The 18,732-nt window shown below is 43.1% G+C and overlaps 2 protein-coding genes across 7 annotated transcripts in view; one reads left to right on the top strand and one right to left on the bottom strand.

Annotated features, from left to right (window-relative positions):
- Positions 1 to 1,867: 1,867 nt before the first annotated feature.
- LOC131567742 (microtubule nucleation factor SSNA1-like) lies at positions 1,868 to 17,802 on the bottom strand. Of its 4 annotated transcripts, none has more exons than XM_058819745.1 (3): positions 16,735 to 17,194; positions 15,345 to 15,773; positions 1,868 to 2,743 (listed from the first exon to the last, which is right to left on the bottom strand). In XM_058819745.1, the coding sequence occupies exon 2, from the start codon at positions 15,730 to 15,732 to the stop codon at positions 15,388 to 15,390; it is 345 nt and encodes a 114-aa protein (XP_058675728.1). In that variant the 5' UTR covers positions 15,733 to 15,773; positions 16,735 to 17,194; the 3' UTR covers positions 1,868 to 2,743; positions 15,345 to 15,387. The 4 variants fall into 4 exon arrangements, with proteins under 4 accessions (XP_058675728.1, XP_058675494.1, XP_058675645.1 ...); XM_058819511.1 differs by having other exon boundaries at positions 1,868 to 2,740; positions 16,735 to 17,193; XM_058819662.1 differs by lacking the exons at positions 1,868 to 2,743; positions 16,735 to 17,194 and adding an exon at positions 17,714 to 17,802 and having other exon boundaries at positions 15,199 to 15,773.
- The window catches only part of WAC (WW domain containing adaptor with coiled-coil), a 52,398-nt gene continuing 50,771 nt past the window's right edge, over positions 17,106 to 18,732 (top strand). The window contains exons 1-2 of one of the 3 annotated variants that reach the window (XM_058819393.1): positions 17,106 to 17,553; positions 17,680 to 17,716. In XM_058819393.1, coding sequence (XP_058675376.1) covers positions 17,513 to 17,553; positions 17,680 to 17,716 — 78 coding nt within the window. In that variant the 5' untranslated portion in view covers positions 17,106 to 17,512. The remainder of the gene's footprint in view (positions 17,554 to 17,679; positions 17,717 to 18,732) is intronic. The other 2 variants (XM_058819233.1, XM_058819314.1) reach the window with 2 other exon arrangements.

Here is an 18,732-nt window from a genome sequence, read left to right as displayed (position 1 = left end):
ACAAAATACAGAATACAGATGGAAATGCGGATCTGAATTTCTCCAATGCTTGGTGTGCAGTTTGGGTCTGTTGCAAAGACAAGTTTGGAACTAGATTTTAGTCTAACTTTTTCAAAGCATAGTGGGGCCCCAAATGTTACTCTGTGAAATTCACAGAAGGAGGCAGCACATGGGAAGCTGAGGCACTGTGGTGCTGTGATTTAATATTTGATGCAAAGATTTAATATTTATTTTCTCTTGTACTGCTTGGACTCTGAATGATTGAGAGCTCATCCAAGCATCAGCTGCTCCTGTGGCAGCAAAAATCCCCTTGAAGAGCTGTTACTTCACTTTGTTTCCCATACAATTGGGTTATGAGAATGCAGAAAATGTGGAGTCATTTGGGCAAGCAATGATGCAAACACAAAGAAGCGAGCCCTGGAAGGCAGCGCTGTGGCAGAGGGGATGACAAAGCCAGGCACTGTCACTGCTGAGACGGGTTCAGTGCAGAAAAATGTTTCTGGAATGCATATGTGAGTCCTTGTCCCTGGCTCTTTGTTTGGGAGTTTACATCAATACTGCTACAACAAAGATTCCCAATAAGCTGAAACAAAATAAAACATGCATTCATGGGAGCATTACCATTCAAGAGCACAGATTTCCCAGTTAAAATGAAGGTCAGTCATAAATTACATCTCTGATTCCCTCAGGATTTCTCTCTCTTGCTCTGTTTTGGCAGTTTAAGACCCCTTTGATATTTGAGCAAGGCCTTTCCCTTTGCACATCTGATCTTGATTACGGTTTATGGCAATGGTAATTCGTTACCTCCCCAAGGCAGCAATCCTGAGAAGGAAAGCGAGTACAGTATCATTGTTTAGGGGAGAGGCACACTGCACTGTTTTAACCATTTCTCCATTTTAGAGCTGTGTCTCTTCCCCACAGATTGCCCTTGCACACAGCAACACCATGAGCTCCTCCCATGGGAATGCTCCACATCCACATCAGAGAAATCACTGTGTCTGGAGGCACAAAAAACTAGGTTGCATATTTACCCATCAGAACAGTGACCTTTGAGAATAAAGTTATGGTTTGGATACATTTTTAGATGCTGTTTTGTGGTGAACAGACTAATGAGGTATCAATAAGCACCAAAGTTTTTCTTCCAGCTGTAAAGGTCCCAGGGGTTGCCCTCCCCACCTCTTTTTTTAAAAAATGAAGTTTCATAAAAAAAACATGTTCTTACTCAGTTTCTGGAATGCAAGTCTGTGAAAGGGGGATATATTTCCTCATGGATCAACTTTGTGGCAGCCAAAAATATACTGTGGCTTTGCATGAAGGAACGGGATGAATGAAACTGGGGCTTGCACTGCTTTTCTGTGTATGCAAAAGGCAGAGGCAAATGTTCCAGTTGAAAGTGTATTGAGAGCATTTGAGACAACATGAAGGTGGCAGAAAATTATGCCTATGTGCTTTTTATTGTGGGTGGTGTGAGGCATTTTGAGGCAATTACAATTGCAGTAAGATACTCCATGTCAGTTTATAAGATACACCTCATTCTTTTATTGCTTTCACTTTTCTGGCTTAGTTCTACTGGCAGTTCCTTGTGTTTCTTGAGGATTTTCAGTTTCCAATGTGAGAGGCTATTGAACATGCCTTTAGCGCCATTAAAATGCTCCTGGATAGAATATACTCTTATAGACTTGGGGGATGACTTCAAAATTATTTAATTGCCCTTCAGGCACTATAAATACCACCCTGTTAGTGAAGACAACTGATGACTACATTTCTTCCATAAAGGTGACCACAAATATTGCACTGGGAAGAGCAGGCAGCTGGCAAGTTTTACAAGTTTGATCCTGGTGCTTGGCAGAAACACAACAGGCAGAACTGCTAATGATATTTTATTTTTGTTTGCTTGTATAATACAGTTTTAAAAGCTTAAATGTGTTTTTAAATAGGCCCATGCACATTTCAAATGGGACTTCCAAAGTGCAGCAGGACTTCCCCAGGGACACACTGTATCTTGCCATGAAGACACCAAGGAAATGTGATGAACAAAGAATATCCATAACATTTTCCCAGGAAGAAGGCAATTTCCTAACTCATCATACATAAGCCCTTCATAAAAGTAATGCAAAACTTCCACAGAGCAGGAGAGGAACAAAGCCCTAGCAGCTCTTGCTGTTGCAGTGACGCAGCAAACTTGCTTCAAGAGTCCTTTATAAGTCAAAACATACACTTAGTTAACACTAAGGAAGGATCCCTCTATTACTTTAATTAGACTTCTAATATTAATGTGGAACATACAACTTGTGAAGAATATCATGTGAAGGAAAAAAGCATTTATTGCATGTGTTTGTCCATTTTCACTGCTATGAAAGGTGGAAGAGGAGGGGGCTCTCCAGTCCTAGCTGGCAGGGAGGCCCAGCACTGCCCTGCCAGCAGCTGGAGGGTGCCCAGCCTCCCATGGGGAACACTGGGTTAGGAAAGCTCTCCTTCACTGTGCCTCCCTCTCATGAATCAGCCTAATTACTCTAATGAGAGCTGCATCCCTCTGCTGCGAGCCCTGCTGGTTTACAGAGAGGGGGAAGTAAATAAAAAGGAACAATGTTGGCTGCTGCTGCAGGAGGGACACGGGGAGGGAGAACAATGGTCTTGAGTCTCCTCCCTGCCACCACCCCCTTAGGAGGGAAGAAAGAGATGCACGGCCCTGGAGTTGTTCCAGATCAGGACTGAAATCAGACGCTGGGCTTGGCTGCATCTGCTGAAGGAAAAAGCACATAAAACAGAGGGCAAAGGCATGTTATTTTCGAGGCTCTGAGAGAATGTTGCTAAAGAAAGAAAAAGGATGGGATACAAGGCCTTGCAATGTCTGTCCGAGCAACCAACACACCATAAATACTGACCTGAGCACTAATAGCAGCATCAAGTCTTCACACCTTTGGATTTTTTTAGAGTAAAGGTGGATTTTACTTTTTGTCTCTTAAAAGGATGCATTTTGGTTCCTCTTCTTGCTTTGTATATAAGCATTTCTTTTGCAATTGCAGGAATCAGAAACTTGTTTTTGTGTAATGAAATCTTGGCTTATTTACTACATGAATCTGGGAGCTGAGGCTTTAAGCAAACCACAAAGATTTATTATAAAAATAGGAGAGCCAAAATTATGTGCAGCCCTACTCATTGTTGTCTATATTTTTGTCATGCTTCCTCTATTGTCCCCTCTTTATGATGACTGAAACAAATCATTCGAGTCTAGATTGCATATTATGACACCCACAAAGCCTCCTTGCTATTGTTTGGGCCAAATTTAAAACATTTGTCAAAAATAATTGTGGAATGGCATCAAAATTCATGTTCATTTTGCCAAGGATTTAATTATTTCTATTGTGATAAATTTTTCTTCGTGTTAGATACTAATTTATGTTTTAACAAAAAAGATTGGAAAATTATACAATTCTGGCAGTTCTGATGTTCTCCTCTCAGAAAAATCCCTCTAGATGTTGTCAGTTGCTTATACTCTCTTGATCAGAGTTAGCTTTATTGAAATGTCTTTTCCTACCCTTTATACAGCATACTTACTTCAATCTTTAGCTTCAGTCTGACAAACTGTTCCATTTCTAAATCACATCTTCAATCCTCAGCTAAATGTTGTGAACATATTTTTGGCCTTTCAGACTCCAAAGCAGGCTGTGCAAGTACTACAAACCCGTTCTGTTCAGTCACCTTCCCATCCAACTTTCCTGCATTCACTCACAGGGAATAAATACATTGTGATGTGTGGAGATCCCTTGGAGCCTCTTTCAGCCCTGAAATTGCTTGTTCCTCTAAGATTCCTGATTCTAGGAAGCATCATGTCAGGTTAATAGTTCTTCTGGCAGAAGACAGGCTGCTGCTGCATTGGTGCTGCATGCTCTCTCAGCCAGGAGTCAGCAGCCCTCCCTTCCCCTGCCAGCCCACAGGGTTTCCAGCTTCTGCTCCAGGAAGCTCCAGAATTCCATACACGTTGTTCCTGACACCTGCAGATCACACTGAGGCTGGATTAAAAGGGGCTTCCCTGACAGCTCTGAGTAACCCATAATGACTGTGGAAAGCTGGATGTAGTTGATAAAGGTACTGAGAGGAATTTAAATTCTGTACCTCACAGGTACAGAAAGGCAGTTATGTCCTACAGCCACAGATTATGGGGGCCTTTCTCAGAGCCATCATTGCATCTGGTTTGACTGAAGCAGAACATGGTATGAAATTTTCAATAGGACTTTGACCATTACCAGCTTCAGGCACTGAAAAAGATGCACACCAGGCCAAGCACGAAGTGTGAGACTGTTGTTAAATCATGAAAAAGATTTAGAATTGTTTATATTTGCATTTCTGAGCCTTTCTACTTGCTTTGGCGCTTTCAGCCTTTTCTTTACAAGAAACAGAAGTGTAACTTCAGAGGGTAGGGGGAAGAAAGACAAAGAAAATGCCCTGCTTTCAGGAGCCAGGCCTCTGAAAATGTATGCAGAATCCTGAATCTTAAAAACCAGAGCAACACCAAGCAGAGCACAAGACCCACTAACTTTCAGTGAGTCTTATGGCATAAAATCCTTAGGCACCTATTAAATTCTAATTAATATCTCAAAACTCATTCCAGAATTTTAAGATTAATTTTTGTTACCTTCTTAGCTCTTATACAGGCCACAGCACAAGAATCAGAAGTTTACATTTTGAAATCCAGTGACACTGTTCAACTACTGTAGTTACTGTAAGGGGATTTGTGCTCCTGCTAATGAGATTATTTTAACTACAAGTTACATCACAGCTTCTCAATGTAACAATCCCAGTGTAGCAGAGGTAGCATCTAGTAGCTCAAGCAGCTATTATTTATTTAAAAGACACTTAGATGTGGCACTTAGGGACATGGTTTAGTGGTGGGCTTTGCAGTTCTGGGTTAATGGCTGGACTTGACCATCTGGGAGGTTCCTTCCAATTTAAATGGCTCTATGGCTTTTGATACCTCTTTAAAACATTTGGCTGTGCTCTCCCACCACACAACCAGATGCAGAAGTTATTTGAAACAAAGTCGAGTTCCATGTAAGGCAATATGCAAATCCTAATTTCAATCTGCAAAGTCAAGTTACACTTCCCAATGTTTGGCTGCTTGCGACTTTGCCAACACCTGAAACTATAAATACTTATCAGCTAATCAAAGTTCAAAGGTCATCTTAATGTCTGAGAACCAAGCCTCACTCCAGCTACATCAGTGTGGTAACACATTTAGTAATTCATGGCATTGTAAACCATGGGGAAAAAACTTGTACTTAAAAGTTATAGGTTAAGTTCCTTACCTAAGTAATAACATACTTACATAAGTAATATATAACATGTATATATAATATACATGCAATACAAATAAAAAATGTATACTGCTTTCTTATGTTTATCTAAAATAAGAAAAGGAATTTTAGACTGAACAAGCCTGAGACCAAAAATCCATGTTTTGGACAAGCAGTACTGGCAGCCAAGAAACTGCACATAGGAGTGAAGTTACTGAAGTATAAAAAGTCTGCAATGACAAGCAAACACAACATTTTGTTGTTCCTCTTTTCCTTACGATGGTTGCTTGCTTTTAGAATTTGCATTTCGAAATTTTTTTGACGAAAAAATAAATAAAGCTCACATGGAGCAGCTTTAGCTGCCTCCTATGTGGAACTAGCTTTTCTTGAAGCAAATTATCCCATTTATTATTATTCAAAAGAATTTTTTTTTTTACTCAGCCCAGTAATGATGTAGGAGGGAGCAAGTTAAAAGAAAGAAAAGCCCTCTCACCTGCTACTCTTGGAGGCAATCCTGTTTGATTCAGACCACGGCCAGCAGTTTGGTTCTTTTGTGCTTTTCCTTGTCTTTGATGGAGGCCAATACCACATACTGCCCTGCCGCAGGTTCTTTCACTACATTATCAGAAGTTTGCCCTTTCTTTGTCAGAAATGAAATGATGTGCTCTAATATAACAGCATCTGATCTGGAGGAACCACTTTGTCACCAAGACTTTGCTACCAGTAAATAAAAATGGGAACCTTTATGCAAACCAGCAGGACTTCAGCCAGCATGAAAATAACTGAGCTACTGTCCTTGTTCAAAAACTATTTGTGTTCAGTCAGCCCAGCCAGCAGGAAAAGCAATTGTTCCCTGAAACACTGTCAAGGTCTGGGCAGACACTGCTGCTACCCAGAGACCTCACAGCATGCAGACTTTTAATTGCCTCTCCTTCTTCTCTGCACACAAAGGCATCTGCAATGTTTATCTCTAGCACATCTTAGTGGGGAATAGATTAGGTTGTAAAATAGAGCAAGATTGCAAAGAAAATTGCTGAATACATACAATGCCTTGACATAACTTTTTCCAAGTAGCCTTACTGTGCCATACTCCACTCTGTCTTAGCACATATTTAATAATTTGCAATACAGATCACACTCAGAGCTTTGAAGAAGACACAGCTGACCTACAACAGGTTCCTCAATGAGATCATTATCTGCAAGATCCAGCACTCTATTCCTTTTCTTCTTTCTAATTTCAAGTTATAATCTTTTCCCAAACACAGAGTAAACATTTCTGAAACAAACTCATATCACTCTGAGCACAGCCTTAATACAAATTAAATTACAGCATCTCATATAGACCTTTATCTGCAGAAGATTATATTATTTATACTCAATGACAAACAAAATGAACTTCTATTCTTTAATCTCTATAGCATATCAGGAAAATTCCCCTCCATCCATTACTTTGACCTAAATCCTTTTATTAGGATGAAACTCAGATCAGGTGTCTCGTTTCTCTGCAATACAATATTGTCACCCCATCCAATCATAACTTTTGGGGCACTGTCAAATTGAATGTAATCTGTTTATCATGCAAACAATTGTCCCGAGTGTGCTGGAACATGCCTGGACAATATCAAGATAAGGATAGTGAAAGCATCTCTGACCCACCACACGTCAGAAGAGCAGCCTGGTTCTGGTCAGCAACTTGGGATAACTAAACACATGGAAAAAAGGAGCAAGGAAATAGAGGCAACAAAAGCTGTTGCAGGAGGAAGATGAGGATGGTGCTACAAATGATGGCTTATGTGGAAGCAAGACTGCAAAGACTACTGAAAAAACAGAGTACACAACCTCATGCAAGTTGTTAATGTCCAACCTGTTTAAATTGTCTTTTCTAATGGCAGATAATATTGAAGTATTAGACAGCTTTCTCTATACTTACAAAATGCTGAGTATATTTATATATCCATTTTAATGTATGTGTGAGTATACACACACACACACATATATATATACATACATATGATATGTGAATATATGAACACTGCTGTCAGGTGCCACCTGTCCTAGGTTCTTAACCTGAATTCATGCAGCCAGCTTATTTTCACTACAGAAGAGTCCCATCCATCCAGATATCCAGAGTTCCTCCCTTGCCATATTACCTCAATCCATTAACCCAAAACAAGCTGTGTTGGAATATGGCTGCCTCACAGCCTGCTCTATGTGCTCTGTATGCTGTATAGATGGACTAGAATTCAGACCTCCCACTACCTTCAAGCATCAAGGAGCCTCCATGCCTAAAAAACCTGGTGGTCTTACATGGACTAGTATAAGGTAATAAGCAGCCTGATAAAACAATAGGGTCTATAAAGGCAATGTATCTGAAAAAGGTTAGGATTTGAAAGGTAATTAATTAGCAACTATCATTAGAAGTTCTTTTTGTTTCTCTGCCCCACCTCCTACACGTCCCAAAGCAGGGGCTTGAAAAGAGCAGGTCTGGAAAGTGAAAGTGGCTGCTCAGGAGCTGGGATGCCTTGTCATGCAGGGTCTATCTATGGAGAAAGGAGTAACACATTTAAACATCATCGTCAAGCTGCATGCAATGTGGAGGAAGCAACAACAAAAAAGTGTGCCTCTAATCAGTTATATCTATCCCCACCCCTAACACACAGGTTGAGAATGCATCATCCTGTCCATTTATGCCAAAACGCCAAACAGGACATGAATCCCTGGGAACCAGTCCAAGTCAGAGCATTCAATTAAGGTTGAAAAAGCAAAGCCTCTATTCCCAGATCTGTCCCTTATTTGGGGCAGATTACTACTGTCACTGTAAATCAAAGGGATAAAGATAGTAACATTCTCTGTGAGGTACTATGTGATCAGTTCATTGGAAGCATTTGTTTATATATCCTATATAAATATATGTATTTATAGATGTGTCATTTCTAACCACATTGAAAAAGAAAACCAGCATGGCATAAAACCAAATTTTGTTTCAGTTAAATGGCTGCTGTACAGGTAGTTCCCTTCTGACATTCTCAAAGCAAACATTCTCACATGCACACCATGAATGTGTATGGCAGAGTGCCACGGGAGGCCTCAATGGAATACTTCATTAAAAAACAAACAAACAGAAAACCGAAAGCACATTCCAAACTGAGCAAGCAACACTTCATGCAAATCATTTAAACTAAGGGGAGCCACAGAGTTTGCAACTTGACTGAAGGATTAAGACTGCATTTGACCAAGAACTTGGTGTACTACACAGTGAGTACCAACAAATTACAGGCTTGTGGGCTTCAGCGGAAGGTGGGTGGGCATCTGCATTTTTGGTCACTTGAACAACCTGAATCTAGAGCAAGAAGACTTTAGGATTCTTAGAAAAAACACTAAAATGTACAGGATTTTAAATAAATATCCTTCTCATGGAGTCATGTCACTAAATCATGTATCACTAAGATGCAGGATTCCCTCAGTTTCAAGAACAGGTCACACTTTTCTAACAAGTCCAGTGACTTCAGAGTGTAACAGATTCCTTAAGTGTGTCCACAGGGCCAACTGCTTCTTGGCAGAGCAAAACAACCCTGAGGAAAACAACTAAGCCCAGTTCTGCAGCAGCTTCACTGCTTCCAGCTGTACCTGAGCTCCTGCCTTTAAAGATAACCTGGCTGCAATTGGGTATCACATTCCCTGTGACTGACAGCATGGACTGGGTTTTCTTTTTTTTCAGCTTGCTTCAGTGGGCCTTACAACAAGGCTAACAAGGATGCTCCTCTCTTTCCAGATGGTGGTATCTACTAAAAAAGCAGCTCATCTTCCACCTCATGTTCCCTGGAATAGAGTATCCATTCCACTCATGCTAGCAAAAACATTTGAGGAAGACTCAGTATTTAACGAAAAGTACCTTGGAATCATGAGTTACAGCAATTAATCTCACTTACTACAAGGCAGTGAGCAGCACAAATGTCTAGCAGGATTTCTGTTACTGAACAACTACAAAACCATTTAAGAATTACTGCCAGTTTTTGTTTTAAACACCTGACAGTGTATGATTCATCCCTGAACACTAACTACATTAAAAAAACATTAAAATAACAAACTCTCTCATGCTGAAATTCAACTTAAAGTGCTCTCACTGTATAAGGAAAAAGAGGTTTTAAAAAAGTGCAAGCTTGCAGAATATGAAGAGGATTTTGTGTCAGGAACTGACAGACATGCCTGATCAGAACCAGTATCCAACTGTATCAACTTTTTAATAATCATATAACAACAACAAATAGTACTTTGATCTAATTCTGAATACAGACAGAGAAATTTGAAAGCCTTTAGGAAAGAAATAAGATACTTTTTACTATGTTCAACTAAATCAACTATATGTTTTTTTTTTTAAATGTGAATTAAATTGTCATGAGCTACGATGTAAATAATTTTCTAGAAGTGTTCCCATGTATCCCATTAAATGGAAAACCTGAAGCCAATTATGGGAGCTTTGACTGAAGCAAGAGAACTTAGGCATATGAAGCTCAAAAAGTAACACCTGTGAAGATTTAACTTTAAAATGCTCTGTGACCAGTCTACCAGGTTTCATAATTTTAAACATTTTTCAAAGTTAAAAAGTTAAAAATTGTTCAGCCTCTTTGTTTTATAGTCTCTAACACTCCTGATTTAGGCTGGCCAGAAGCTGCATGCCTACTTCACACAAGATAGCAAAAAAAAAAAAAAAAAAAGAACACTCAACACTGTTCTAAATCCTTCAGGACCAAGTACACACACTCTACATGAGTGCTGCTGAGAGGAGAAGCCACTCCATGGAATTTCACAGGCCCTGGAGTGAGGTAGGAGAGAAACAAGCTCCCATCACAATCAGTGGAATCACAATCAACCCCACCTCCAGAGCATGACTGCCAGGACTTCATTCAAATGCCTTTTCCTGAACATGATCTCTGTCAACACATGCTTGTTTTCCTCTAATATGGATGAATCCTTTTCTAAAAGTAACATTTTCTCCATTTGTGACATTCAAATTAAGCATACTTACAAATATTATCAGCTTTGCATGGGGTCACAAACAATGGGTGTGCTATGATCAAAATGCATGTATTTTATACTGTTATTTTCCACTGTGCTGCTAAATAAGATACCCAAGCACGTATTAAAATTTAGAAAATTTCTGTAGTAGTTCCTGCAGCCTATCCAGTCTTGCACAAATAGGCAAAAAACCCCGCAAAGCGTTCCACCCCACAAGATCTTGTAAAATGACTTTTCAAAGCCACTACAAAATGAAGTGTTCCACTAGCCCCAATTCTACTAACACCTTATTTTAGTCAATACACACTGCAACACTGCTCTACTTTTCACACAAACCCCACAAGCTAGAGCTATGAATGACCATACAGCTGCCTGCTCTGCAATCTTGAACCCCTCCATGTTTCACCAATGCCTAACATGGAAGTAGCTGGGTTTTACAGCTACCAACCAAACTTCATCAGAAAGCAACTGAGGCAGACAACCATCAAGGACTACTCTGAGGCATCTAATAAAATTCCTGACAGATTTATAAGTAGTTAAAGGGCAAAGAACAAAAATACCCATCCCAAATTTAAAAAAGGCATAGAACAGACCCCAAGAAATGGCCATGGTGCCTGACTCCACCCCAGTAAAACAACAGATACTGACAAAGCAATTGGTGCACAAATTTATCAAAGGCTAGTCTGTCCTTCACCCAAAAAAGAAAATATTTACATCTATATATAAAAACACACACATACATTAAAGCTAGAAGAGCACTCTGATTTTAGGAAAATTTGCCTATTCATCTGTTAAGAAAACTACCAACACACACACAAGTAAATCAACACTACAGTATTTATTAATAATTCTTTGCTCATTCCTGAAAAGGAAGAAATTAAAAAAGAAAATAAATTATAAAAAAATAACTGTTTTCTCTGCTTCTTTGATAAAACCTCAAGAATCTAGGATCTGCTCAAAGTTAAGGCAACAGCCACAAGCTACACCTTATCACTGAAATCTCTCCTACCCAGCAAAATCATCTAAGGAGTAACAGAAATTGGTCTTCTGCACAAGTCTCATCTGTATGATGAACTAACTGTAGACATTTAATCCCTTGGCTAACAATCTTCTGAATGTTCTTGTTACAGAATTACCAGTTCAGCTTAATCCACTTACTGGATTTGGAGTGGAACACACTTGTACCCCAAGTACAGATGGAAATGTCATTGTACCCCTAGATGGAAATGATTCTCAATTCTGAAACAGCAATCCAAGGTCCAGGCACCTGGGCTTAGACTTGAGCTTGCTTCATTGTCTAAATGTACAATTCTTTGGCTATTTGAAGATGCCTGGTCTTCCTGGTCTGAAGAATTCCAAGTCCAAGGAAACAAATCTCTTGCATTCACCAAAAGCCAAAAACCTGCCAATCCTCTGCCTAAACCCTCCGAGGTCAATCTGACATACAGACTACATCAAGTACACACAGAACTGGAGGTTCTTTATAAAACTCGAGCAATTCCCTGAGGACTGTTCATAGGAGAGCATCCAGGACAGGAAACAACATCCTGTGGGAGCCTGGCAGCACACTTACCCAGCAAACAGGAGGCTCAGATTGCACAGCCTCCTGCTGGAACAGAAAGAAATAAAAGATAGAAGCAGAAAACAAAACACAGATTGCCTCTTTTGCTGACCATCCGTGGGCTTAAAGGAAGGGGGAGAATGTCCAGAGTTCAGATGAAGCTCAGATGATTTCTGGAATTTGATTTCTTGGGTAGCAAGAACTGTAGGCAGCAGCTCAGTAAAAGTACACTTAGAGCAGACAGGAATCAGGAGAAACTCCACGTCTCTATCTACCCCCTCATGCTCCAGTCTTCCCTAACCAGGACTTCACATCCATAAATTCTCTTTATTCGCTACCCTCAAAATCAGGGTGAACCCCCAGTGCACTCCCCTCCATTTCTGTAAGGTGATTAACAGAAACTGCATGTGGGAGGCACCTGAACAGCAGGGCAAGCACCTATGAAAAGAGACAGTAACGGGGTGTGAATGGCTGCTGGCATGAGCACTTCACCCAGTGCTTCCTATAAGCACTTCCACACAGAAAATAACTTCTATTCCAACATACCACCCACAAGCAGTTTCTTTGGTAACTGCCAAAATCTCTTCAGTTTACTTGCAGGGAGTCAACAGTCAAATGTTTTGAAAAAACTGTTGATCATTAGTGTGTGAAGTGCTGGGCACATTTTCAAGAAGCATTGCTATAAAAGCAGGGAATCATCAGATCTCTTCCAGTTATCTTCTGTTATTTGGAAGCCAGGTAAAGTTGCCTTTACATAAATTCAGGACTTCGGACAACTGATCCAGATGCATTTCACTAAACCTCTGAATCAGGCACAGACAGGAGTTTCAAAAACTGTCTCCTCACATACTCAATAAGATACAGAACACTCAACACAGCAGTTTAGATTAGAAACCCAATTTTTCTCAGTAAGGCTCCTAGACTGTAACCACTCCAGTAAAGCACCAGGTCAAACTCAGAGAGTCATAAAAATTCAATACAAAAATTAGGTTAGGAATAAGTATACTTTAAACTTAGGGCCTGCCTTATTCCAGGTAGAATTTCTGTTTCAGGCTATCCTTGCAGAGCTGCTGCCATCTGCAAATTATCACTTCTCTTCCAGCAATACTTTGGACCAACTAAGTCTGCATGTCTTCTGAACAAAGTGAAGTTGTTTAACAAAAGCTATTCATGTCAAGATTTCTAGTGTCTGGAAAAGCAGTGAAAAAGGTTACCACATCAATAAAAGGGCTCATTTGGATAAATACAGAATATAATGCTAAACACTATTTCTGAGGAGCAACTTTTCAGGTGCAGGATGACTGCCACACTAGGGAGTTACTCTAAAAATAGCAGGCCCTAGAGATCTCTTATTTCTCTCCACTTTTAAATGTGAATTTAAATGGAAACTTTAGATTGGGATCACTGAATGGAATTTTAGCAACATTTCAGCTTTTTATTTGAGTGTTGGGAAGCCCCCAAATGTGCATAAGTACTAGTCAACAGTTACATTTTTCCCTTAGTTTTTTTAGTAAAAAAAAAAAAAATCAAGCATCTCCAGTTATTTAGGTTTGACACTGTAATAGCTACAAACTATACATAACAATGGCTGTGAAGTAGATTTCTTTTAAGTCTTTTAGGGCGTCTCTTAATGCTTCTTCAGTTTTATCAGCTTCACTAGAACAAGAAGCATTACTTATGATTACTCTAAGGCAAACAAACCTGTAATTATTGTGTGAGACCAAAACTAGAAATTAACTTTACTGTTCTCTATAAATGAGCCTTCTATGATACAAATTGCTTTTCACCATTTTGAGTTCCAGTGCAGCTAATAAGAAGCAGCAGCTTACATATGCAACTCAAAGTTCTTGCTCTTTAGGCAGCACTTCTCCTGAATCTTCCTATTTCTTATAAATCAGTTACTATTACGAGTCTAAGGGCAGACAGAATGTCATGAAATGTCCAGTCAAATAAATCACTTTTTTGCTACTAAAGAGAGCAAAATTTTCGTGTTTCCCCTCAACATAAACCAGGTGGTCCTGAGTGCTGCAGCACCACAACAGCAAAGCCCCTGAGATAATGCACTTTTATCACCTCTGCACTGCCCACCGGGAATCCCCCAGAGGGAAGCCCCTGGAAGCCCAGACAAGTAAACTCTGATTAGCTCATCCCTGATGTAGCTTGGCAACCAGAAGAACATAAAATTTGCTCTCTTTTATTGATGAAGGGCTATTACCAAGATTATCCACATCTCCATTCCCTCTATATGTGCACCTGACAGACATATCACTATCAAGTCAGGAGATTTCAACTGCACTTCTTTCAATTTAATTAAGTGGTATTGAATGAAGATTTGACAAGACACAGTTTAAAAAGTTACTGTTGTAACACATAGGTGGGACAAAATGCACGTGTATGTGCACACACTGCTGAGAGAGATTTCTGCAGAACAGAGAGGTTCAGCAGAAACAAAAAACAGCATTAAATTGAAATTTATGCCATGCTGTTATGTCATCCCTGATCTCTAAGCTAAGTTCTATTTTGATGTCCTCTGTAAGAATGGCTGATAGCTGTAAACCACTTCTCATTTTCTTCTTTCACCTTTCATTTGTATTTCTTTCACATCATTCCAGGGTGTTCAGTATACTCCACAATCTTACCATAATTATTTAACAGATCAGTATAGAGCTAAAAGGCACTAAAAAGGCTATCAGACATTCTATTACTGGCTTTTAGCCAGGATTATTTTCTTTGCTCTTGTATTTACCTCTGGATTTTTAACTGGACCCCAGTGGTTTTTCAGGACTTTTAGTTGCTACTGACACATTTTTTTACCCCCAAGTGAGTTACTGCTCCAGCCTTCCTGGTGTAGCTGTCTGCACTTGCACCAAACCTGACTTTCACTGCAGCACACCTCCTTTCTAAACAAGCTTTGAAGAACAGCCTCAGAAGAGGCATGAACCACATAGAGTGCTAAATTTTAAGCCTCCATGCCCTGCATTACTCCTGATTTCTCACCTTATCCCTCTATTATTGAAGTAGGCAATTACTGTAAACGGGGCTCTCTTTGTGCATGCATCAGACAGAACTCCAAGCTCCTACAGGAAGCTGAATAGCTCATTTCTACTTGGTGCCAGCAGTAAAGCCTAAGCATTTGTAAAGTGAAAAGAAGTAGCATCTGACTGACTTGCATCCACTAGTTTTCAAAGAATCATTTACTGGGAGCCATTTGAAGTCAAGCAATAAAACATGCCTTTTTTCTAAGGCTTGAAGCACAATGATGTCAAAACTGACAGTCTCCCATCTACCTCAACTACCTATCTACTACTTTTTGAAGTCTTCAATTAATTAGATTTTTTAAAGCAAAACGGCAACTTTATTTAATCTATTTTCTAGTGCATTTGAAAATAATAAAACATACAGAAAGACTGGAAGAAAATCCCTCTCTGCTTACACTGTGGCTGTAAGGTTCTGTGGCTGACCACACTTCTCACCTAGTGGAATTTTAGCACTGCAGAGTCCAAACATTTGACTGTTTCAGGTTACATTGCTTTTCAGATCTGGTGAATGCTTTAAGCTTCCCACTTCCTTCTTCAGGACATTAAGTAAAGTTCTAGAGCTATCCAAAATCTTCATGTAAGCAGCTTCAGTTTCAGCAAGTATTTTATCAAGCTCATTCCGTGAAGCCACTTTTTGGGCCAGGTTTTCACATACACACTCCAGCTGTTCACTGAGGACTTGGATTTCATGCTGGAGTTTATTCTTTTCCTCTTCTGCTTGCTGGATTTGTTTGTTCAGTTCTTCTTTCTGCATACATAAATCTTCAATGCATTTCACTAGTTCATTATTGTAACCCTGAAGAACAGCTCCCTGCTGAGTCATCCTGCACTCACTCCCTGAAGTCCCTTTTCAGACACGGCCTCCTGCACTCCAATGAAAGGAAAACAAACAAACAAAGAAACAGAAAAACGATTTGTAAGATGTTGCAATGAATAATGCTTCATTAGCATATACGGAGCCACAGGACAAGGTGCTCTATTTAAGGTTAACATGCCCATTCCCAGATGTGCCACATCTCTTCCCTTTTCAGGAGGGGAACAGGAGAAAACTTGGCAAATGCTCTTAAACCTTTACTGAAAGCTGCTGGTCCCTATGACACTGTCATGGCAAGAGTATCAAAGTATTTATGATATTTATTTATAATACCTTTATACAATCCTGACTATAGGATGCTTTGTACCACAAACTTCGAGGGCCTGGTCAGAAATAAGCAAAAATTACAGAATCACAGAATGGTGAGGGTTGGAGGGGCCTTCTGGAGACCATCCAGTCCAACTCCCTGGCAAGACAGGGTCACCTGGAGCATCCAAGTGGGTTTTGAACGTCTCCGCAGAGGGAGACTCCACGCCTTTCCCGGGCAGCCTAATTCAAAACGAGAAGTCCTTTCTCACTGTGAGGTGAAACTTCTGGTGTTTTAGTTTATGGCCCTCGCTCCTCGTCCTTTCACCGGGCACCACCCCGAAGCAGCAGGCACTGACAGCGCCAGGGAATCTCCCCGACACGGCGAGCGCCCGGAGCTTCCAAACACTGGGATGACGCGAATCGGGGTGCCGGGCCCACGGGCGGGTGCCGGGCCCACGGGCGGGTGCCGCTACCCACACCCCCACGGACACAGCGGGGCCGAGGCCGGACCCGCGCGGCCGCCGTCGCAGGGACATTTTAACACCCTCCTCGCCGCGGAGCGCGGTCCCGCGGAACACGCGCCGCGCACAAAATGGCTCCTGTCTGCACATCGAGAGCCCGGGCGGAAGGGGAGGAGGGGGTAGGTAAGAGGAGACCGTCCCATTCCTAGCTCCCCCCCGCAATTCCCCCCGTTGCCCCCACCTGCCTGGCAGGATCGCGATTCCTCCCCACCGAGGGAGCGGCTCTGCCAGCGAGGCCGCGCTCCCCTCGGCTAATCGGCCCCGTGCGCCCGCCAACGACCGCGCCGGCCCGTGAGGGGTCACGGAAATACCCGAGCGCTTCCGAACGTGGCGCCGCCCTGACGGCCGCGCGGAAACGTCTCTCCGGAAAATCGCGATGTTTTCCGAAGACAGGTAGCGCTCGTAAGAGTGGGCCGAGGCGGGAGGGGCAGGGAGGGCCGAGCGTTACGGAAGGAGCCGATGTTTTCCGAAGGGAGGGACTGAAGGGCGTCGTGCTTGGCGGAGGCAGCCGATGTTTGCCGAAGGGAGGGACTGAGGGGCGTCGGGCTCGGCGGACGCAGCCGATGTTTACCGAAGGCAGAGTCGCCCGAGAGCAAAGGGGACAGAGGGGACGGAGCGCGTCGGAAAGAGCCGGAAAGAGCCGACGTTGACCGAGCGCGGCGTCGCCCGAGTTCCCCGGATGTAGTTGGAGCGGCGGCGGCGGGCGCGGCGGGGGGAGGCGGTGGCCGAGTCGGTGCTCCCGGTGTGTCTCAGCGCGCGCGGGGCCGAGCTGCCAGCGTCTCCCCTCTCGAGGCGATGGGCCCGTGAGCGCCGCTCCAGCCGAGCTGCCCGAGCCGCCCCCTTCCCCCGCCCCTGCCCCCGGAGCGCTGCCGCCCCCGCCTCCCCCCTCGGCGCCTGTGGCCCGGCCGCGGCCGTGCCCTCCTGGTCCCCTCACCCTCACACACACAGGCCGGGCATTGATGGTAATGTATGCGAGGAAACAGCAGAGACTCAGTGATGGGTAAATTCACCCCCCCGGCCCCGCGGGGCCGCCCCCCCCACCCCCTCCGCCATGTTCGGCCCGGCCGCGGGGCCGGTAACGGGCGCTCGCTAACGCCTCTCTGTCTTTCTCTCGCTTTCTCCTCAGCTGTCACGACCGCAGGGGGGACTCGCAGCCCTACCAGGTACCGCCGGGCCGGGAGGAGGAGCAGGGGAGGCGGGGGGGTGCTACTTCAGCAGAGGCTCCGGCGGCCACTGCAGGCCGCGGTGCCGCGGCCGGCCCGGTCCGGCCCCTGGCGGCGCTCTGGGCCCGGGGCCGCGGGGCGGAGAGGCGGCGGCGGCCCTGGCGCGGGGAACGGGGCCCCGGTGCTCGGCTGAGGCCTGCGGAGCCGGGGCGAACAGGAGCGGCCTAGTGCGACCCGTGCGGGCCTCGGGCCTGGGAGTCGGGGAGGGGGCGAAGGGCGGGAGGGGGAGCCGGGGTCTCCTGCGGTGGAGTGGAGATCCAGGAGAGGTGAATGTTTTTCTTCTAAAAACAAAAGGAGTATTACTCTTCCACCTCCCTCCCCCCCAGCCCCCTCCCCCAACCCCTCCCCAAAGCCCTTTCTTCTCCCCAAAACTACTGCTGGGGGCTGTAATCTGAGCAGGGCACGGGTTTAGACCCTGACCAACTTGGGGTTGCAAGTGAGGCTTCATTTCTGCAGTTGCCAGCTGCTGGGCATGTTCAGAAACCATCAAATCCTTGACTTACCGACAATAGCCTCAATTCCTGTAAGGTGCACACTGCGCTTTGCTGTGTGTAATGAAGAAACCCAATTGTTGAGCTTTCAGTCTGTGGAAAGACATATGTTGTGATATTGATCTCTGTAGGCCCTGAATTGAACTGTTTTAATGCATTTCTGTGTATTTCAATCGCTGGAGTGCGGTAGGGCAGTCTGAGGCAGCTGTCAGTGACAGTTCACATACATGTAAACATTTGCCACTCAGGAGTTCACAGAACCAAGCAGGTTAGAGTGAGGCAGAGCATGTAATTTTTGGTAAGGACTTTAGAATGAGTTATTACATTACATGTTTTGGCCCTCTAGAATGATTTTTTTTAATTACACGTGTTACAGGGGTGTTAGTACTGAAGAAAACATCACAGAAATTCAAGGTAATGGTGAAACTGAGTGGTCTTGACTAGAATATAGAGGGCATATTCAAA

This window comes from Ammospiza caudacuta, chromosome 1 (genome assembly GCF_027887145.1).
Source record: "Ammospiza caudacuta isolate bAmmCau1 chromosome 1, bAmmCau1.pri, whole genome shotgun sequence".
Lineage (NCBI taxonomy): Eukaryota > Metazoa > Chordata > Aves > Passeriformes > Passerellidae > Ammospiza > Ammospiza caudacuta.
This window is presented reverse-complemented; position numbering and strand designations above follow the sequence as displayed.